Genomic DNA, 23,744 nt, shown 5'->3' on the forward strand with positions numbered 1-23,744 from the left:
CTACTATCTGAGTTACCCAAACAAAGCGCGAAGCTATTTGAAAAGGGCATATGGTTTCCTTCTACAGCACAAGCACACATAAGAGGTAAACTTCTATTTCTAAACTTGAAAAGTCCTAAAGATCTGCAAGCCCAGGGTAAGCAGAAAGTTCAGATGGCTTAGAGCATCTCCCAGCTCCTCCTGAGAAGGTGTGCTGATAGACACTCCATACATCTTTTGAATTGAGAAGGAGAAAGAAAAATAAAGATATTATAGCCTTTTGGAGAAAAATAGTTAAGCTCCATGTATTGATTACACCTTTGCACGTAGCATCTTTCAAAAATACCTAGCTCTTCTTACCTTTAAAGATAAATGTATTCCTGTTTTCACATTTTAACTGCACTTTAATGTGCAGCGATTGACTGAAAAAGATCAGTGAGAAGTAGGTACAACACATTTTTTACTTAAATCCACTGCCTGTCAAATACAATAGCAGTGTGATGAGCTTTCCGAGAAAGCTGCATGAACGTGTTTCCTGGGCGCGTTGCCTTTTGAGGTGTCTACGTGGTCCCCCTGCCACTCTGTATGTATTTAGTACTTCTGCACCAGCGTGTTGGAGCGGTGTGTCAGCCTCAGTAGGGGAATGTGTAAGCAGGGCGCTGTGATAACTTGCAAGTTGAGGTGTAAATGTATGGTTTGTTAAATGAACTGGTTCTCTGGCTTGTTAGAGCTTGGGCACCTTATCTGCCTTCGTTATATTCTGTTAGTGGAAATGTGTTAGTTTCCAACTTCTTTTTAAGTTTATGTTTAAAAACAAGCTCTAATAAGGCTGAAATTTCTAGAATTGAGTAGTGGAATTAAAAAATCTTATGAACTGAGGCTGTTTTCTGTATTATCGTTATATTTGGTTTAATTCTCCATTTGGTATGGGTTCTAGTAACAGTGGAAGACCTGCTCTGTGTGCACCAGTTTAGTCTGAACTCAGTGAAATGCAAAGAGTGGGAAGGAAAAATTAAAACCAAAAATGCCAGGGGTTTAGATGCAAATAAACTGTTCAGCTGCTGCTTCAAACCGTCACTAATTAGTACTAGCACAGCAGCATTGTCTGAGCAGCTATTTGAAAGAAAGAAGGGGAGTGGCACCTGTTAGTGCACAGAAAGGGCTTCATCTAATTTCGGAGTATTTATATTCAGCAGTGTTAAGAGTAGCCAGACATAAGGCTATTGCATTCTCATTCTCTGCTTGTCCTTCTTTTAGCAGTCTGTTCTCTGTCTCAGAAGTAGCTCCTGAGAAGGTATTTTAATCTTTTGTCCGTTTCATATTTAGGGATTTCAAGGCTGTTAGAGCTTTTAGTAACGTAGTTGTTTATTTAGTTTCACATTGCTAAACAGTTATTCAAATATTTAGAGCTTATTTCGAAACAGAAATCGGTACTTTTTTCCCTCTTCTTTTCTGGCTTACTTCATGTCCAGGCTTGCAGTTTGATCTGCAAGGTCAAAAAATGTAAGGTTGAAAAAAGTCATACAGATCAGTTCACTTCATAAGAACATTTTGCTTCTGATCTTATGTCTTCAGCTTGATGTTGGTTTTGGTAACTGGTGAATTTGATCGAGACTCTGCATAATGCAAGGCTCACATTCTTTATTGTGAAAGCACAAACTACTTTTGCACATAGTTATACAAGCTTTCTTTAATATTACAATCTTGAACTTTCTGCAAGTCACATATTTCTATCAAATGGATTACTTGTCAAAACCCTTTTTCATCTATAAATTATTGCATCATCCGAAACTTTCAAACCTTGAGCTACAAGCATTATCCTCCGTGCATTCAGCATGCACACTGGGTATGTTAACATGTGCAGCAGGGTTTGAGGTTAAATTACATTTTCTGTTATTTTGATCATTTCAAATTGGATTGAGTTGAAATTGAGATACAATAATGACACAAGTTAACTGCAAAGTTTTCATCAGTCTTACAGAAATTTGATATAGAGTTGCTAAATCCATCTGTAGATCTAGTGTGAATTAATGGATCCAAACCTGAGGCTCCCAGAGAGCCTGCTGGCACCAACTGGATTTTAATTACATCCCACACATTGGTTTAGTTATCCTTATAGCAGGTAAAATGAGTGCTGCAAGTTAACTCTTCCAGATCAGGGAATTAAAAAAAAGCATTGATCCTCTTTTCAGAGGAGGGAAAAAGAAAGTTTTGCAGCTTAATTTTTTTTCCAAGGGAAAGGGAAAGTGGAGGAAGGTATATAGATGAGAGAGGAAAGAAAGGCAATAAAAGGATAAAAAGAGGCAAAATAAGTAAAATATCTGGAAAGGAGCAGAGTGAAGAAAGAGAAATTATGTTAGGAAAAAATAACTGGAAAATGTCAACTATTTTATAAGCAGAAAAAAATTAAGATGGAAAAAATATAAAAAGTGCAGGCATATCAAACCACCAAATTCTGTGCAAAGGGAGAAAAAGTAAAATGAAAGAAAGTGGAAGACATAATTTTAGATTTAAGGGAGAGATAAGTGTATATGCATAATCAGGTGCAAATATTTGACTTTGTACACAAGTGCTTACATTTTGAATGGATGCAGAATTTGCTTAGCAGTGTTACCAAAATCACATCACAGTGATCAGCAGTGTTACAAAAATCACAGGTAAGGGTTATCAAGGTTTTATTTATGTAACCTTTCATTTTTATGTAATGTATTTTTCTTTTAAAAAGTTCAAAGATACAGTAAATACAAGGTTTTTACTTGACTTAAGCTTGCTGGTTTTCATACCAAAAAAAATCAAAGCCAAAAATTGTACACCATGAATTCTTTATTAGCATCGTAAATTAAGAGACTGATAAACAGAATCATTACATCAGTCTGAAAGTGAATTGTAAGAAGTAATGTTGTTGCCCTTAGGCATTTCTCAGTGCAGGAAGCCAAGAAGGAAACCATAGTCTTCAGTAATGCTTACAGACGCCAGTGGCCGGTCAGCCGCTGATCCCTTGCCATGTCGACTGCAGAGGAAAACACTTGCATCCTTCTAGAGCCCGTTTTATGTCATTCAATTCTAATTTACCATCAACTATCATAGCTTTACCATGGACATGCTCAAATTGGCATTGGAAGCTTGACATAAAACCACAAAGGCAACTAAATTCCAAGTTAAAGCTGAAACTTCATTCTTAATTCACTCGGTTGTGCGGGGGTGCTGTGGAGCGTGTGGGAACACCCAGTGTTTGAAGCCCCGGCTGTACCCACACACAATAGAACAAGTTAAGGATGGAATTTCAGCCCGAGCCTTAACGTTAATGCAGCATAGGTCTTTCTGGTTTTATTTCTTCTAATATGGCACTGTTAAAGACAAAAATAAGCCCTAGTCAATCTCAGAGTCATTTTAAATTATGCTTACAAGAATCTTGGGCAAGCAATAGTAATAGATTCTTCTCACCCATTGCCTCTCAGTAAAATCAAATTTTTGTATCCTGCTTGCTTTGAGTTTGCACTGTTGGAAACTGCTGAGGTGTTAGATTACAGATACCTTAATATCTGAAGTCCAGCCTTAAATACATAATTGTTTCCTACAATATACCTGTCTTTACTTGAAACTCATTTCATGGAATAGAATTAAAGAGGAAAACTCTGCTTTTTGCCCTGTACATGCATTTTTATGAGCAAAATGAGCTTTGACAGTGTTTTTAGAAACGTCAGGAATGTCAGATTTTATCTGAAGGACTCTTTGGATGACTCAGGAAAAAGTACTTGGGCATTAGTCAGGACTTAATTGAAGTGGGAAGGATACTGAATTGTTGAGAGAGCGCTTGCTGCCCTATGCATGCTTTAAAAGAAGATCAATCTTAATTTTAAGTGGTTGAATCAGCCTTTTCTTCAAAACATAATTTTTATTCAATCTTTGGTTAGATGTTTGGAATAGTGATTAGAATAGTTATTCAGTCACTTATCCCTTCTCACAGCAAATAAGAGTTATGCTTCTAATCTTTTTTCAAAAATGCATAGCGCTCTACTTCTTCCCCTGTATTTCCTTCCTTTATCAACCGTCTCCAGCGGGTCCAGCATCCCTGCTTGCTGAAGACATGGAGAGAGATCTATTGGTGAAGAGAACAACGGTGAAGGAGGGGGATACAGCTTTTAAAAGAGCATCTAAGCTGCTCTTGTAGACTTGTCTATATTTTACACTTAGCCACATGACATGGCCTGTACCTGCTTCAGGATGCCCCTGTTCCCTTTTCTGAGACAGTAGATCTGCTTTGGCTCAGGATTAGGGACTGTCCTAAACGTAGTTTCAGGAACTCTGATCACTGGCAATAGTAGTCCAGAAACAGCAAAAAATTTGGTAGAAAGAAGTGCTATAGTTAAAACTTTAGAGTTTGGTAATTATGCTCCAGAACACCTTCTGAAATGATTATTTTGATTTTGAGAATAATCATAGTAAAGTGTTATGCTCATATTGTTTATTTAGGTTATGAGAGTGGTTTTGTGTGGTGAAACGGAGAAGAACTGAGGCAGTATGAGGGTCGTAGTTGGCAACGTGGCTAACAAAAGTGTGATGACCAAAATATGAGAAAGATGTCACTCAAAGCTTAATTAAATGCTGGCAGTATGTTTAAGGAAGAAATTAAGGAGAGTAAGAATAAGATCATAAGTACTGATCTTTAAAGGACAAAAATCCAGCTACATTCAATTTGATTAAAATTGCAGAAATAATTGTGTTGAATATTTTTGTCAAATTGTAAATTATATGGCTTAGACCTGAAGAGTCATCACTTTTTTGCTGTCGGTACAACTTGATTGTGAATTTCTAGTCTCTGGTGCCACATGTAGCAGTGGTCAAGTCCTTAGTTGGTATTAAACCAATTTGAACAGTATTATTGTTGGTTTTGGAAAACATTGTGAGAAAGATGGCAATTAAAAGGCCCTACATCATCATGATGTGCTATTTGAGTATGTGGCCACTGATGCTACCTGCCTTCACTGTGGACAATAAAAATCTCCATATTCCTTACACACTTTCTATTCTGGCTGAAGTATGTAACACCCCTGCCGCCACCTCTTCTCCTCTGAGCTTCCACCCTCCGGTACGTTTGCCCAGATTTTCAGACTCTCATGCAATAAAATTGTGCAAACGTGTTTGGTGGGAAGGAAGGTCAACTTTTTTTGTGATGCTCTATCCCTCCCTGCATCTTCTGAACTATCTGTCCAGACAGCTAAAAAAAGTCCCTGTAATTGCACTCCAGAACTGCCATTCTTGCCACTTGTTATAAAGGGGGCCTGGATTAACCACATTTAATGGAAGTGCTGGTAGTGTAGGTGTATGAAGCTCCAGTGGAGAGCCCAGCTCCGTCATCTTGATAACTTCCATGTAGGCACTGGCAGGTTACTATTAGGTCCCGCTGAAGCTTTCTCTTCTCTGGGTTGAAAAAAGCCAGTTCCCTCAGCTTCCAGATGTTCTGTAGTAAAAAGGACCTTAATAAAAACTTTCAGATTATTTTTTTTCTTAGGTTTTGTGCAGATTGCAGAGCCACTTGGGGAAATTTCAGTCTTTATTCTCATAACTGTCCAGGAGGGTAAAACTTATTCAGCATCTTTGAAATATTTTGATAGGCTTTTTATTTTGTCTATACATGTTTCTCTCCCAGACCTTCACTGAGGTCTGCCTTGTGCTTCTCCATAAATTAAAGCGCAAAATAATGGGATACAAGATAATTGCAAACATTTTGCTTTCATGTTATACTTCTGCACTCCTGATTGTTGCACAGTCTGGTTTTTTTTTTCTTTTGGAGTATGCTGTAGAGACTGTCACAGTAACCATACTAAAATGTGGGGGGAAAGCAGAAATAAAAACACCTATCATCATAAGGATGGCAGGTCAGCGTTGTAGCTGATATAAATTGTTTTACTGCCATTGGAGTGCCATGAATTTTCAGTCTGAGGGCCACGCGCTGTTCAGAAGTAGAAGTAGTAAGCAGTTACACGTGAGCAGCTGAGCCCTAGCGTAGCTCATGCTGAGCTCGTGCTGGTGTCCAGAGAGGTCAGAGTGCATGTAGCAGATGCTGACAGTGACAGGATGTCAGGAATTTTGCAAAAGCTTTGAAAGCAAAGTAGGAGATGGCACAGCTGATGCATTTCATCCCGTAAGGTTTGCTTATCTTGTTTCTGCCAGTATTTGAAGCTGACTTTTGTAAGAAATGACCCATGTTCCCAAGGCTGTTTTGCAAATCAGGGATTTCATGAAAAGAAAAGGGCTTGATGAATCTGCAGTCACGCATTATTGTAATTCTGATGGGAATACGTTCTCTTTCAAATATAAGGCACTCTTCAGAGTTAATATGTGAACTTGTACCTATCTATTTCAGTTAAACTGTGGATTGCTGAAATTCAGTGCTTTGATATCAGTAACAAGTTTAGCTTTAGACAAAATTCAGACAAAGACTTCAGAAACTTGAATATCCAGTTGGTTTGAAGACGTTGTAGGATTAGCTCTTTTCTTCTTGTCTAAACTTTTTTATTTTGCATTTGTGCAGAAAGATTGCTTTTCATTCCATAATTTTAGTTAAAGGACAACTGTGAAGCAATTTTCCATTTTTTTTTTAGATTTGCCGTCAGGCAAAAGCTGCTCATGTTATTATGAGAAGGGGATGATTTTAATAAGAATGCTGCATGTTAATACCCAGCAACTATGAACGATTCATTTGATATCTGCAACGTTTGTTGAATCTTGTTAAATAAGCAATTACAGAGTCACTTGTCCCCCAACATTTTAAAAAGAATAAAGCTAAAGTTCTTATTACATTAGATTTATTTTTAAATAGTGTTTTCCAGAACATACAGATCTGAAACATAGAACAGCAGCAGTGCAGCTTGTGTTGTAGGCCATGATGAAGCTCCGTACTATATAAGAAGCTTGAAGCAGGGATATTGATATGAAATGGTTGTATCTAAAACAAAGCAAACCTTGGTTTCAGATACTTAGAAGTAGCCCTCATTCTCCTTGCGTATCAGAATATGACTGTTTTAATTCTAAATTACGAGTATTTTGGGGTTTTTTCTTGTTGTTGGTCCCCTCCCCCCGGCCTTCATTGAAACCCAAGGTTTGAGGGAAGGAAACACGCTACAAGAGGAAACTAAAATTGATTGTAACAAGGTGCTTGTATCATTCAGTGAAGTATTTTAACAAGTGCTTAATGCTAACACAAAGGTGCAAGGCATGGGATTAAATGGCAAGTTGCACCCTTCTATTTAGAACTATAATTAAGTATAATATAATATATGATGGTAATAATTGGCTATAGGTAATAATTGGCTATAGTTGTGCCCCTTGTCTTGAGATCCCAAAATTGTACAAACATATGGTCCCTATAGAAGGAAACCTAATGACACAAAGTTGAAATGCTCTCTGAAGTCTCATTGTCCACTGAACTGTTTTTTCTCGCTTTCTTTGATGAACTGGTTATTGGCCACAGCTTGAGGTCCACCCTCCTGTTCCAGGGTCCTTCACTTCGAAGGAGCTGGTCGTTACTCTCAGACCACACTGGGTACCATTATTTGGAGCTGCCTGTATCAGTATCAGTCCTCCATCTCTTTACTCTGCCTCGTAAGCCTGACACTAAACCTAATGTTTTTTGTTTTAACTTCAGAGCCCTGTCTGAGAGCTAGAAGCCATCGTCCCAAAACAGCTTGTATGTTTATCATATCAGCTAGCTCCCCTGCGGTCTTTGCCACTTCATACCAAAGTCCTGGCATGTTGTCAGCTGGGTGGAGGAAATGTAACTGCTAGCGCTTGATTCTGCATTTGTTCCAACTCAACAGAGGAGATTGAATTAGCAGTCCCCATCCTGGGGGAATAGCACGTTAAAACTAAAGTGTCAGACACCTGATCACAGCTTTTAAGTGGTTCAGAGAGTCCCATTCCCTTCTCGCTTGCCCACTCCCTGGATGTGTGTACACAAACACACAGGCTATGCCATTTGCAAATATCTGTGCACGTTCCCGATTTTCGTAACAACCTCCTGTGCAACTGGGTGCCTGTTACCTTGCCTGTCACTTTAACCAGTGCTGACTTCAGCAAAACCAAGTGAGGTGCTCCTACTGGTCTCCCCCCTCCTCCATTCACATACTGTCTACCTGTCCGTGTCCCACGCTTCGCCCCACAAACACACTCAGCACAGCAGACCCTGTGTTTTAACACCAGCTGGTGAGACTCCTGCTGCACCTGCAGCTGCTCTGAGTGTGACCAGGAGCCGCTTACACTGCCCTGTCTCAGGGGTAACCCAATTTGCAAAATGCAGCATACGCCAGCCCTGTACTGGACTGCTCAAATGCCAAGCAGTCCGTAGGAATGATCCAGAAACTGAAAACTGCATAAACAAATAGTGATCATTTGCTGGAAGATGTGATGCAGAACCTTGGTGCGCTGTGCCCTGGGCTGTACTCGCTCATCTGCATCACACGCTGAGTAATGCCGCGGGCACTGACCTAGCTGCTGATCCATCGTGCTGTTTACTGACTTGTTTCAAGTATGTTCAAGTCGGGATCTTGGTGCTTAGCCTTGGATTTTCTTGCTTTTCCTTCACTTTCTCACATCTTTGAACAGTCCTAAAATTGAATGACACTGCTGGCGGTAAAATTGTTCCGTGATTAATGTTCAAATACACACAGTGCGTTCTGAATTTTAGAGTGTCTTGTTTTCCTGTGGTCACTTACTATCTCTGAAATCCTAAAATTTCACTGTGTCTGTGTCCTCTCTTGCTGCCAGTAAGTGCTGTTACTACTTGTCAGAATGTTGTCAACTTGTATGATTTCAATCATAAGTCTTAATATATAAGGGGGGGGAGTTGGAAGGTTTTTGTTTGCTTGACTAGTTGAATCTTTGGGTTTGGTGATACGATCTCTGACTCTTTTGTCGGTGTTTTCATTGCTTTCCCCATTATTCTAACTTTTCTGAAAATTAGGCCCATACAAACTAGAACATTATTATTCTCCCATCTTAGGAGTTGTTCCATAATTAACTTCAGGAGTGGATCATTTGCACGGATGCAGAGCACATTTCAAACTTTGATGAGCCAGCCACTAACCTGCCAAAATACTATTTGCTGTTTGGTTTAGCTTTTTGTTGAGTTAGCGAGCTGAATTTGGCTCAGCAAGAGTCCAACAAGTAGCAGAGCTGGCAAACAAGGAGGTGCAGGACCATATGGCCAAGAGCAGGGGAGTGGGAAGCAAGGGCAGCCTTTGGTGACAACAAGCATTAATTTGGCTCAGCTGTGTTGTTAGGGCATGCTCTCAGTGAAGCCAAAAAATACTTTGTCATATAAGCATGTCATTCATTAAGACCATGCCATAAAAGCTTTTAATTCCTGGTAGTCTCTTGTTGTGGCTACCCACAAAATATTGAGGTTAATCAAGATCGGTATAGGATTCTTTCTGATTACCGAGTTGGTCTACAAATGCAACCATCTTTCTGCATGGATTTTTTTTTCTCTTTCAGAAGGAAGATGTCATTAATGCAGAAAGGGACGAAAGACTGTCTCTTCGGAAGCACCGCTTCATGCATTTTGCATCATTGGAATATGAAGGAGAATATTACATGACACCAAGAGATTTCTTATTCTCAGTAATGTTTGATCAAGTTGAACGTAAGTTGTTTTCTCATCATCGTATTTGTGAAGGAAAAGAAACTTGCAAGTCCCCTTGAAGATGTAATTTACAAATCACTGGGATAAGATCTTTTATCTGACATAAATCAGCACAAGCCAATTTATAAATGTTGTGCATATAGATTCTCACAGGCATCACCACCTTTTACACCAGTGAAGTGAGGCTAATGATTTAGAAATCTGGTGACTTGATGATGACATTACGTCTCTGCATAATTTGCATGTCTGATCAGTATGTAGTTCCTCAATTACTTACATGCCACAGAAAATAGTAGGACTGTAATATAATAGTGTTCATACCATTCCTGGCCCCATTATCTGTCTATCCACTTCACCAGTAAGTACTCTGTGACCTTTTTTCTTAGAAGAGGCAGTGATGGGCGTGACTTGAATGAGTGTAACGAAGCATTGAGCTCAGCTCTAGGTTTCTGGTTTCAAATCTCCTCTCGTTTATACAAAAGCTAGTTAAGAACAATAAAAATTGTACTTTTTTAAAAAGTACTTTTACATGCTTTCTGAGGAGAAGATAGGACCAGCACACAAATAAAAAGTGCATAGGTTGTTGTCCTCCTTTCCTCCTGGTTTTCTGGCCTCATTAATTCTGCCCCATTCCTTAAGCTTCTTTTATCTGTCTTTGTATCATCTTCTGTGATTTCCACGTTAATTTTTTTAAATGATACATGTTTTTTTCTCAAAAAATTTGGCTTTTACAGCTTTCCCGAGAATTTTTCACTTTAGACAGGTTAAGTTCTCCGAGTTTCAGAGAGGATTGTCACTCAGAGGACAAATACTCTGTTAGTACGTCTGCTGAGGGAAAGAGGCGGAAATCCCAACTTCAATCGTTGTTTGCTGCAGTCTGCACATCCTGAGCAGGAGAACACGTTGACTAGCAAAAGCCATTCACAGCCTGGGATGCTCTGCCCAGCCAGCAGCAAATGTCCGAGTGACTTGGGGGTATTGAACAGGAAATACAGAAGGGAGTTCAAGGTACTGTGGAAAGGCTTGAGAGACAGGGAGGAAGAAGAAGACCTGAACACACTTTGATTCAAGCCTGTGGGAAACTTGGGGCAGAACAGAGTTTACTGAGCTGCAAGTGGTCAAAGAATAGGACACAAGAATCGTAATAAAAGAAATTTTCTTGTGCCTGCCAAAAATCTATCGGTCATAAGGATACATGGCTTCACTGCTGACACACAACTTTTAATATTATGCCAAGCTGAATATAAATCCTTAGAAGGACTTTATGACCTTGAGAGTCGTGGACACTCTCAAAATAACTTTTTTTTTAATATATGGCTAATGGAAAGAGATCTTTCCCCTTCAAAACTTAGGTCATTAAGTTAAAAACCTAGAAGGGATTTTCTTTTGAGTTTTCCAGCCTGAAACACTGAACGGCAGTGAATACTGAAATTTTCAGTTTTGAAGGTGTGGGTTTCAGACAGTTGTCTGTGAAAACAAGGTTAGAGAAATAAGTGTTTTTCAGTCTTAGCAGTTCATACATATTAATTGGTTATTCCAACTATAATAGTACACGTGCAGATTTTTAATGAAGTGGTATGCGTGTAAGATTTATTTGTAATGCAGCCAAGTTAATTTCAGTTACTTTGCTAATATGAGTAGGAAACAGCGTTAAACAGAAAAGAAAAAATAATGACAAGAAAAAACACGTGAACAAAAAAAATCTTTGCACTAATGCATATATAGCATTTCAAATTGAGATCGAACTTACAACAATAGCATCACAGACAATTCATAGAAAAATATTAATATTTGTATCTAATGCTCCTAAACATTTTTTAACCATCATTGGTGTGGGTTCTTTGGCCAGTAGCATAAACACAATGGTAAGCAATTCTCTTCAAGTCATATTGCTTGGGATTTTAGGTTTTCTTGTAACTGTTTCTTGTAACATAGCATTTGTTAGCAGAGAAATACGGTGTTTTAAGTATTTTAAAGGCAGTGGTGTGTTCATTGTGTTTAGAAGAGTTTCATACAAGGAAAATAAACAGATGTATCTCAAGTGTCTGTCCAGGTATATTCAGAGTAGATCAAGATGGTGAACTTCATAGCAAAGCATCAATTATTTTTTGAAACTTTCTGCTTATATCATAAAATTAATTCCCTTTCGCCCTGAACAGTGGTTTTAGAAACAAAATCCTAGAAAGCCTTTCACTTACTGGCATACTGAGATGCAATTTTAACATGGGATACTGCATACAAATGGCAAGTCTTATAATGCTGAACTTAAAGCTGTAATGATTTGATTATTCTCTACCTATTTTTGATTAATCACTAATTACAAAAAAAGAAAAAAAACACTCGGAAAAATTTGAAGCACCCTGGCAGAAACCATTCATCTTCATAAATATTTGCTTGGAGTTTGCCAGTTGGTTTCTGTATATAATAATATTGTCATTGGAGAATTACTTTGAAATCTCCTGTTAGTTTTTAAGCGTAATTAAATTTAGAAGAAAGTAAATGTGGTGTTGTGTAAACTAGATGAGTTGTTGGTGCTAGATCAAAAGTGCTGACGTTAGAAAATACCAAAATATTCTAACTATGTCCAGATTGTCAAGTGAATTCCTGTACACAGTTGAGTAGAATTTATTACTGAAGGAAAAATCTTAGGTGTGCCCTTTGACAACGTTGCAAAACATGCAATAAATTATGATTTATTACAGAACACTTTCCTAGATAAGAAAACAGATGAACTGTAGTGCAAATATATCAACTGTCATCCAACCCAAGTGATCTTGAACCCTGCTTGACAGACCTTAGTTCACTAGTTCTGCTCATTTGTTTCCCCATGCATGGGTTTCTCTATTACTCATTTTCTTTAAGATAGGCCAAAAATTGTGAAGTCTTGGCATTCCTGTTGATTAAATCACACCTGCAAAGTTATTTACTGTCAGGGTGATAATGAAGAAAAATATTTACAGTCCTGCCATCTAAGGAAAATGAGCTGATAACAAATGCAGAGTTTCCTGACAGACTTACTTTGTTCTGCATATTGACAACGGCACCGTCCAAAAAAAATTTGCTTGGTTTTAGATGCAGTTTTTCACACTGGATTACCTTTGTAAATATTTGCCTAATTCTATTACTGTTAGTTATTTTATGGAAGGAAGCAGCCATCTCTTTATAAACAGTGGCAAACAGTAAATGAGATGTGGTAGTGTGGCACAGCATTTGTGCTGGTACAAAACACCTACGACAGTGTTTTGTACCAGTTAACGCAGTGCATACTAAATGCACCCTTGGGATTTTTGGATTCATGGCTATATGCCATGTAATCTCGTGTTAAAACAATGTTACCACAGGGATGTGTGGCAAACCGTTGCAAAACCAGCCAAGTTCTGGGTAATCTGCAGGATGTTCATGTAAACTGTCATATCTGATGCAATGATCGTTTAGTGAAAAAGTGTTTTCTGTTACTCTTCTTATTATGATGTAAAAACTTCTCAATGTCTAGTAATATCTAATAAGAATAATATGAACTTGCTTTGTTGCATCAGAAATTCTAGCATTTTTAAGATAACAGGTATAAGAAGCATAAAGCTCAGCTGACTTATACTGAATTTTCATTGCAATGCAGGATTATTTTTAAAAGACCCTTCCAGCTTCATGTAAAATTTATGTTCTAAACAGTTGTGCATACTTAGGCTCATATTCCAGATTATACAGCCAATATTGTGTTAGAGCTTCTTCATGGAAATATCATCTCTGGTGTGCTGTTGTTGCAGAACATATAAGAAAATCTGTATTAAATTTTGAAAAGGACTACAGATACAAGAATCCTTCAGCAAATGAAGATTTTGCAGTACATTAAATCTGGACTGCGTTTATGTTCATTTTTCTGGAGATGATTATTCTATTCCAGAAATACCTTCCTCTCTCAATTAGAAGACAAACGTTCAGGTTAGCTTGTCTGATAACGATTGATACCTGGTAAATAAAGATCTTGATCCTTCTGTATATACTCAGTCCAGATTTAATGTATTATAGCACCTTCACATCCCACTCCTTTATCTGCGGTAAAACAGATTTTCCTGTGTTCTATAGCACCAGGGTGCCAGAGGCAGTATTTCCACAGTAGAGTCCTATCTGTCAGTGAGTACTGGTGTGTTGTAAGTTTGCTGGGAGAAGCTGTTTGAGTTGGTTAAGCTTTTTGTGAAAACATGGTTGGCGCAAGGTTGTGGTATGTTTGCAGGTTTTATGTGATGTGTGGCTTCATGTTGTCACAGCATCAGCGTGGTCGTGACTGTGAATGAATCTGAGGAAAGGATACAGTGCAAGACTGTGATGGCTAGAAAATTGAGTTCTCCATTGTCCTTAGTGGAGATCGGTGCTGGTGCAGTCGGTGGGGTTTGGAGGGCCAAGAGGGACCAGCCAGTAGATGGGCACTTCAGAATGAGGTGAGTCAGTCTTTTGGTTTCTGGATCTTGAGTTTTTGCCTCTAGTGGGACTTCAGATGCCTATACTTCAGTATCTTCATTTTGATCTGAATTTCATATACAATAACTTATCAGACTGATATGAGTCATGCATGAGTGTCAGATCTAAAACCTAGGATTCAGAGTCAAAGACCAAGACTTAAGCTTGTGTAAGTGGTGAAGCTCCGTATGGGAAGTGAGGATTGAAATGTTATATGGGGAGCCATTGGCACAGCTGGGAACTGAATTCAATCCTCCTGAATTTCTAATATGTTAACAAAGAGATTGTTTTCTCTCTATCTCTGCATTTAGTATTTTTTAGCACTGATTGTTGTTGTTGTTGCTCAAATCCTCCACACACAGTAGAGAACTCTGCAAGCTGGGATGTGCGGGACAGAGATGGCCCCTTGCCCAGTGCTAGATGGTAGATAAAGCGAAGCAAAGGCAAAGAAGCAGCATGATGGTTTAAGGTCATTATATGAATCTCTTCTGAGTTTTAGAGAAATGAAACAAAATCAGCCATTTCTAGACAACGCTTCTTAATCATCATTGTTTACTCATTTCTTAAAGTGGGGTTATGAGTGAAGGAAAGTAATGTTCCTGTTGAGGGATCTGCACACATAAGCAAAGATAAGCAGATTGCTGAAAATTTCTGCTTCTGTAATGAGCCCATACTGTGAATTTTTCATCTTCAGCTATCCTTCATCATCCAAACAGCATTAGGAAATCCTACCGCAACTCTAAGAAAGTCTATAAAGTAACATATTGTATACACTTGGCCTTTTACTTTCCCTTAAGTGTCCAAATACAACATTAAAATTGATGTTCTGGATAAAATATTAGATCGTTTTGGATAAAATGATGTACCTCAGCCCATTGTTGGTAAATAAATAAGCTAAATAAGATCTTTTTTTTCTTCTTTTCTCCTTGTCAATAGTATGTTAACACTGATAACTTAGTTACATAGGCTGTCTGATGCAACACCAATGATCTTCATGGGATTGGTTTATCTAAAAATTAATTTGAAGGGAAATAGTTCTTTATCTAGAAACAGTAGAAATACTGCAGAAATTCCTATAATCTTGATAATGTGTATTTAAGTCTGGACATAAGCTTTGTTGTGAAATCAAAATAAAGACATGCATTTTCGTAGCAGTTGCATCATGAGGTACTATGTAACAGAATCGGAGATGGGATTCTTGAGGGGAAATGGGGTCTTCCACCTCACAGCAATCAAGTCTGGTCTGTTGGCCAGGCTGCTTTTTTGGCGTATTAACCACTGGCCACTGCACTGACTTATTTGCTTGCTCTCATTTTTCAGAAAAACTTGTTAGCTTGAGAGTCCGAAAAATAGATGCCAGGGGTGCTGCGATTAGAGCAGAGGCATTAGGCGAGAGCTGGCTCCCAGCACTGTCGCCCCTCCAGCTGCAGCAGCGAGGAAGCGTGCACAGTCGGATGGGGGAGCAGGAGGAAGGGTTGAACAGTGGTGTTCAGAGGAAAGGGAACCATGGAGCAAAATCACTTAAGAAGAAATTATCATATCATTGCACAGGGAGAAGGTGTCCTTTTTTTTCTGCCCTGTTCCATTTCCATGCCTTGAACATGTTACGAGACAATGCTGGAGGTACCTGGGATACATTCCTTGTGAGGTCAAATAAGAAAATATATTTTTGATCCTTAAAATTATACTGACATTGTATTAATTACATTTGTATTTTTGTGGTTATGTCTGCATGAGACGACAGTAAGGTTATAATAAGCTCGTGGCTTTGTTGTGATTAATTCTTATTTTTCGCTTTGCGGCATTGCTGTCTAGCTGGAGAATGACGCAGAATCAGAATTCTTATCTTGATTGACTGCAGTGCTTACTGATTAGGTAAAAACTTTGGCAAGATGTTATGTTTTGAGAATACATTACTAGCTATTTAGCTTTCTGAAAAACAATTGTTAATGAGAAGATATATTGCAACTTCTCAATGAATGAAAGCAATGTTTTAAAACTCAGCACAAAAATAGTACCAATAATAAAATCGGTCAGGCTTCAGCAGAGTTGCGAGCAAGAGGCAAGTGGTCTCAACACACATCTTGAAGGATTTAGTTATTTAAAGTGTGAAAGTTATTGGTTATTTAATGGCATCTGAATGGAAAACAGATTCCTTGAAACGAATGAAAATATATTGTGCACATACAGAATACTTGTAGTGCAAGTAATGGAAAGATCTGGTTATTAATAACAGGAGTCTGCTTGTTGTATAAACATCGGCTGCCTTAGAATTTCAGAAGTCTTGCAACAGTTTCTGCTTTAGTCAAGTATTCCAGTTTTGTGACATGCTAGTGTGATATTCAAAATGCTTAACAAAGAAGTCACTTTTTTTTATACATATGAGCAAATTTCAAGAACTTGTACAATCATTTTTGGTCTCTGAATATTTTTCCTATTTGTAAAGATTTCTTATTTTTGTAGAACACCACACACTATTTCAACTACATTTATAACATACTGTCGGCATACCACAGAAAAAATCTCTGGGATTTTTTCTGCCACGGGTTCTGAATACTTTTTGACAGATTACTTCAGTATTTTTTTTTTAATAAATTCAGTGGAACTTAATCAGTTCTGAAACATCCTGCTTAACTGACAATTAAGTCTTAACAGATGTAGCGTGAAAATCAGACTCAATGAATTTTTATCACTCAAATGTATTTTAATTTCTTGCAACATATGTCCTTAGCACAGACAGGTATTGGTTTGTACCTAAGAAGTACAATCTGTTTTTTAAATTCCTTGGGTTGCATTCAGATATTTGGAACTGATGGGGATCTGGCGGACCCTCGGTGGGCGGTAGCAGGTGCCAGGAGTGCAGGTCAGGCTCCTGCCAAAATCTAGCATGCGTTCTAGCCTCACGTTTTCAGTTGTTTGTAACTCTTTCGGTGCTGATAGTTCTGTGCTTTTCCTTAGGCCAACGCTGAATTTTTATTATTTTAGTCATATGATTTATCCTTTTTTGAGTAATCTTGATATAGACTCATGGTTTTTTTTCCCCTGCATGTTCTCACAAGAAATGTTATGTTATGGGGTTTTTTAAATATCTAAGGTAGAACCATCAAGTATCAACCACTTTTCTTCTAGGCAATAATAGCAGGCAAGGTGTGCAGTCTGCTTTGGTAGATGAGAGGAGCTGTCCTTACTTGCCAAAGGAGTCTCCAGGGAGACCTTTGAGAAGTTCCATTGCTCCCTGTTTGGAAAACACTGGCATCGATTTCCTAAGGGAGAAACTACTGGGTTATGCTCTCTTTTTTACTCCCCAGTCCTGCACCTGTAGTGGGTTATAGCACAGATTGCACTTAGTAGCCTTTCTCATCTACTATGAAACAAAAGCAAATACCGAGCTCAAAGACTTTTTTCCAAGTGTAAAACATGCAAGTTTCTCTTGTTAGAGCCACCTGCTTACATGGCAGTGCCCTCTCTTGGGCTTACCAGCTTCGTTATTGCAGAATACAGCTGAGAGCCAACTCTTAGTAATCAAATCAATCTTCCAACGTTGTCGAGTCCGTCAGAGAGCTCTGGTCCTCACACCACCATCTGCTGGCCAGCACCTGGTCATTCTGCTGGCTATGTCTTTAGTTAAATATCTTTCCTCTCAGACCTGGAAAAGGCTTGTGCACCTGAAAGCATAAGGATTTTTCAGCCGTAGCTAACGAAAGATACCACGTTTTCCAACAAATCCTGCCTTGGTTCTTACCAGATGAAAGGTAGTTCAGCATCGTTACTAGGTCCAAATGCATCCTGATTGGCCATACTTGTTTCTTCTAGTTAGCTTATCAGTATACAGAAAATGCCAGTATCCTGGGACTTTGTTCACCAAGAGCTGCGATCCTACCTGGCTTAATAAAAATTAAGAAATGGGCTCCTTGTGTGGAATTTGAATATAAAACATGGCCAAGCCAGCTGCCATTTGACTTTATCCAGACTATTTCAGTTGTCTTTCAAAAGACCCGACGTTTAAAGTCTTCAGTACGATACAGCTCATTTTCCCAAGTGCTAGTCTTCTTTTCAAGCTTTGTCCTTTCACGTCCTTTGCACGAATACCTCTGATGCTGCTGGAACTTCTGGGACAGTGGAGTCTTGCTGCTGCATTGGTATTGGCAAGTGCTAAGTCAGTCATGTATCCCACCAGAGAAACTGCCAGTTCCAGAAAACAGACGACTTTTGTCTTTTTTTGTTCCTCTCCGAATGTTTTTTCGTTTTGTTTTTGTTTTTCCTGGGGAAGAGTGAGGTGTATTTGTTCTTAACTGTGGACTGGATCCAAACAGTTGTGAGCCTGACAGAGCAGATTCTTATAATAGAGAATACTAAAATTAGTCATTTTGTCTCATGTGGATGGACATCTGCTTTTCCATTGGGACTGTATTTATTTACTGTGTCTGACAACTTCTGAACAGTCACCCACACCCTGACATAGCAATTATGTCTTCTCTGTGGATTTTTTGGTGATAGAGAATGTGAGAGCTCACTTCTGTTTTGCTGTCACTTTCTTGGGAGAAAATATAAAACCTAATGTTCAAAAATTTCATCTGCGTCTCTGGCTTTGTTTGAATTGGCAAAAGAGAGCAACTATTTAGCAGAAAAGAGCAACGTTTTTTGAGATGTGTATGGTGGTAAAGGCAGTCTCTGCTGTTGAAAAAGTAAGAGGGGCTTTTAAACCAGTATGGTCAATTTAGAAGTACAGTGGGCAACATAAAATTACTTTACTCTTTCACTAAAAGAAAGAGATCTATTGTTTGCTTTTCATTTGCACATGCTTTGGGAATTGTAAAAAGCCTACTTAAAATTTGATTCAAATTTCAATTCATTCTCTTTCCACTGCAGCTAAAATAAATGCTCATTTCAGGAGGACAGTCCCTATTCTTTATGGCCAGTACTGCTGTAAGGAGGAAAAAGGATATCTGCTTAGTCACACCATTGTAAGAACACTTGTATTTATTACCACAGCTCACCTAAGTTAACGTGTAATATCTTGTAATGTGTTTTTAAGGACTTGTATCCTCTATTAGGGTGATAAGTAATGGCTTAGCACTTGTTTTTAGCATTTCATGGCTAACTATGTCAAAATTTATCATATGTATTCTAAAAGCTCCTATTTTAGCAGTTTAAAAACTTAAAATATAGACCTTTTATACATTTTTCATGCTCAATTTAAAATCATCTATAACCACTGCTTATATTGGAAAATGGTGACACAGCATCTCCTCTGTTGCTTGAAAACTCTTCTGATATCCAACCTAAAATTAATCACTATCTGTTTAAACCCACTTGCTCTTGTGCCAACATTTCCCATTACCTAAAATAGTTTTTTTTTTCTTTTGAATCTTAACCCCATGATGCATTATAGATAATTATATTACCACTCAGCACTTGTTAGGTTAAGCAAACCCAAGCTCATTTTTATCTCCTCTGGCTGGGTGAGGCCATCAGTTCCATGGCTTCATGTAGGTAGCTTTGTTCCATGCTTTTCTGAATTTGTTTTCTTTTTATAAAGCCAGCTTGGTTCCCTGGCTCACAGTACAATCCACTAGCAATCTCTATGGCCTAAGGGATGGAACAAGGATTGAAGTCAGGAACTTCCTAAACTAATACTGTTGCTGAAACATCTGAATGTTCAGATTCAGTCAAGGAGAAAAATGGTACAAACCAATGCTCACTAGAGCAAAACACTTAAACTCGTTTAGCCTGTGCTTTACTCACAGTTGCTACATGCAGAACAGCTTCCAGCACCATAGGTGCTTTGATCCTCATTTGTAGCTCCATGTGTCTGCTAGGCTGCAGGTAGTACAGTAGAGCAAATTATTTCCTGTGTTCTTAGGTGAAGAAAGTTTTCATGTAATCACGGAATCGTGATTAAGACAAAAAAGAGATCTGGGAAAGAATATCCTTTTGGGAGGTTAAGGTCTTGATGCCCCCAGGTAATATACACCTTTGCACAGGAACAGGAAAAATTGTTCATTTTTTCAGTCCAAGATTGCTCTTGGAGGAGCAATGAATTTTGTCAGAGAAGCTGAGTATGGCAGGAAGGAGACAATGCAAGGATAATTAGAGGCAGTGGACACACAAGCCCAGTATACTGAAGGCTGCTCCAAGTTAAATGAGATGTTAGTGGGAATTTTGATGTAAAGAGTATTTATGCTTTTAGATTTGTCTCCTGCATTATCTTTACTGAACAAATATTTCTGTTCTATTTCTGTTTTGACAGACCTAATACAGTGTTTCCTCTGGTGCTTAACAAGATCAGAATTCTTTAGAAAATCTGAATATAAAATTAAAGCCAGGGTAAAGCCAAATGTCGTTTTGAGGTTTGCTTCATCAGATGATTTGAATTCAGGGGGAGAAAGCTTTTTTCCCTCGGGAAATAAGACAATTTTAGAAAAGAATAACTTCATTTTTTTGAAAAAGACTATTGATCTTCTTTGTCTAGATTTTTTTCTTTCTGCCAAACTTTTTTCTTTAGAATGTGAGGAGTTTGAAGTTACAGGGTCAAGAGACGGCTTATGTTTGCTTCTCTTACTCAGTCTCCAAAGTTCACCCTTAGAGCGGAGGAGGTGTTCTAGTTGGTGCATGAGACTTTCTTTTCTATTCATAGGGAAGGCTGATGGACATTGTGTCAGTAATTTATTATTAAACATACTATTGGCAGCTTTTTTTTTTTCTTCTAACTTGCAAATTAACCAAACTGTTTTGGTCACTGCAATAAGGCATGATTAACATCTGTTTTTAAGCTCTCTATGATTTCTCATTACTTTAGTTGTCTCTAATCTTTTAGGGGAGTTCTCAGACTTTTCATGATCCTGCTCCTCTTTCCATTACCACCTTATCTTCTGAATAAAGACAACGTTTCAAATTAGTTTTATCTAACTTTCTCCATTCTGGTACTCTCAGAAACTAGCCAAAACTAGATTGCTCCAGTAGTCTTTTTGTGTGGCAAAAATAGGATAAACCTTTCTTATCTTAAAATACAGGAGCATTCTGTTATCACTTACATACCCGTGGAGCCCCTGCTGTAGGAAAACTTCCCAAACATCTGTTAATTGCTATGTGACAGATGTTAATGATGTATAAACAAGTCAGATTCAGCAGGGGCTGTTACTGGTTTGCTCAGAGCTTCTGTATGTGCTAATAACAGAATGAGCTAATCTTAGAAGTAGAAATAAACTCCTGGCTAATTTAAAGGTAAAAGTGAGAATGACGTGGACCACCAACTGAAGGAAAGCAAGTCAGCTAGTGAAATGAACTCCGATTAAGCATGAGAAGGAAGAAAGAAAGAAAAGCCGGAGATTGCAATAATGTCTGAACCTGGAGAGTTGTGGAAATAATGGAGTAGGACTGCGCAGGATCAGTATAATGCCCAAAGCAGTAGGCAGAGTCTTCTGTAGGAAAATTCCCAAACATGGTCATTAGAATGTCCTTATCTTCTCACGGTGGCAATTGGAAAAAGTAATGTCATCACTGGGGTCATCTGCATTAAAATGGCCTTCCTAAAATTTTCATGTAAGGTTGCACTTCAGAGCCTTATAAAGGGAAAAGGTTCCTTCTGGAAATTCTGACATGTCAGGATCAGCTTAATTCAGCTCTGAATAGCAATTCCCTTTATCACTAGTCATCCTTGTAATCTCCAGGAATCTAAAATATCTGAAGTTAAGTGCTACAGTACTGACCTATGCCAAAAGTCTTTTCCCCTAAAATAGTACTTTTATTCTTTTTTTTTTTCCCTTATGCTGATTCACTAATCACTAATGGGAATTAGTTGCAATTATTACTATTCTGCTGAAAAAGAAAGTGATGCATTAGGATCTACTAGAATAGACATCTGGTAATTCAGTTCATCCTTTTAATAAAACTAATTGCAAAATGGATACGTTTCTTTGGTGAGTGTTTATTCACCCTTTTCTTTCAATGGATGATGTCAGGAGAGTTTGGGAGGATGAGGAACAGATGGATAATACCACCACAATTGCAAAAATACAAGTATCTTGAGTAAAACCATAGAGTATTAGCAAGTCCAAAACAATCTTGTGTACTTTCTTTTGTTTAGATTTGTCATATGTTTTAGAAGTTCCACTTACCCACATTCAACACAGGTGATAATTAATTTACTACAGCATTTCCAAATTTCTAGTAAGGAGGGGGATTTCATCCCTTTCTGTCCTCTTACACAAATGTATTTGTTGTTTCTTCAAGAAAAGTCTGCTGCAAAGCAGAGATGAATAGGAACTAGAGCTGTAACTAGCCCAGGTCACCCCATGCAGTAACGGAACACCATCTAGTGGGTGTTCACTTAATCCTTTCATTCCTAAGCAGAATTTATATTGGTTATAATTTACAAATTAACTATTCTGTAAACTCAATAGCAATGCCCTCAGACATCTAGTCACTGTAAATTGCGTCTTCACGAATGGGGCTTATGTTCTGGAAGATAAGGATAATAAGGTTCTGAATTTTTTTGGCATTTACCGTGCTCTGGACAGCAAGACAAAATGTCCCAGGCCTTGAGCTTAAAAACAGAGCTCTCATTAATGAAATTACCAACATAGAATTGTTTCCTTTCAATAAAATACCCAAATTCGCTGTTAAATCCAGTGCTTAGTGCTCTCATGTCTTGACAAATAAGGCAAAAATGCTGTCTCTTCCTTTATAGGTCATTGGTGAGAATTGAAGCCAGGATACAGTCTTCAACTGCATAAGAATGTTGTTGCGTTTGGTATAAGCAAGGGGGAAAAATCCTAAAACTCCATATGAAACCTACCAACTATTGCTTGTATTTGGTATTAGTGTAGGTTACAAAAGCACCTAAACTGATATTTATTGTAGAATTGGTCACGTGACTGTATTAAATTAGAGAGATGCCTTGTATTTATAGCCTTTCTAGAAATAAATGTCTGCAAGCATATTCAAAACCCAACTGGACATGGTCTTGGGCAACCTGCCCTGACTGACCCTGCTTTGAGCTTTTTCCAGTTGTCACCATGAGAAGATAAGGACATTCTAATTACCACAGTGATCTCCAGAGCTCCCTTCCAACTTCAGCTATTCTGCGAATGAGGCAGTTTCCCTTAACCACAGGGGAGCCCCACTTCATGGGTCTTCCCGCAAGCTTCTCTGAAACTCCTGAGACCATCTTTCGCAATCACCAAAAAGGTGCTGTTTGTGCTATATTCCCTAGATTTGTTCCTACTGGGAAGGAAATAAGAACAATAAGATGTTGGAAAGGATGTGTTTAGTGTGTGGAGGATGTAGGGCAGCCCCGAAGGAGTCAAATTCTAGATATTTGATGGAAGGACAAGGCACTAGGAGAATGAAACAGGAGCAATGATTACCACCAACATTAGAAGAGTGCAGCAATAGAAATCGGGCATCCTGCTGATGAGATGTCCAGATTTCACAATAGCAGTGCAGAAGGACATCAGCCATCTCTCTTTTTTTTTTTTTCCCCCCAAGATCTGGCTAGGGGTTGCTGGGATATGATGAGCAAAAGTTTCCCAAACTGATACCTCTAGCAAAATTCCATTGTACTTTTCCAATCAGCTGTCACCTCTTGGAACATTTTTTGCAATATTTCTAAGAACTTTTACTGCATGTTGCTGTGGAAGTAAATTACTCTTTAGAAGAAAAATAC

General features: G+C 38.3%; 1 protein-coding gene across 1 annotated transcript in view; it reads left to right on the plus strand.

Annotated features, from left to right (window-relative positions):
* The window catches only part of MICU2 (mitochondrial calcium uptake 2), a 154,084-nt gene that overhangs the window by 78,157 nt on the left and 52,183 nt on the right, over nt 1–23,744 (plus strand). Inside the window, exon 2 of the mRNA XM_075139933.1 lies at nt 9,475–9,622. Coding sequence (XP_074996034.1) covers nt 9,475–9,622 — 148 coding nt within the window. The remainder of the gene's footprint in view (nt 1–9,474; nt 9,623–23,744) is intronic.

This window comes from Calonectris borealis, chromosome 1 (genome assembly GCF_964195595.1).
Source record: "Calonectris borealis chromosome 1, bCalBor7.hap1.2, whole genome shotgun sequence".
NCBI classification, from domain to species: domain Eukaryota; kingdom Metazoa; phylum Chordata; class Aves; order Procellariiformes; family Procellariidae; genus Calonectris; species Calonectris borealis.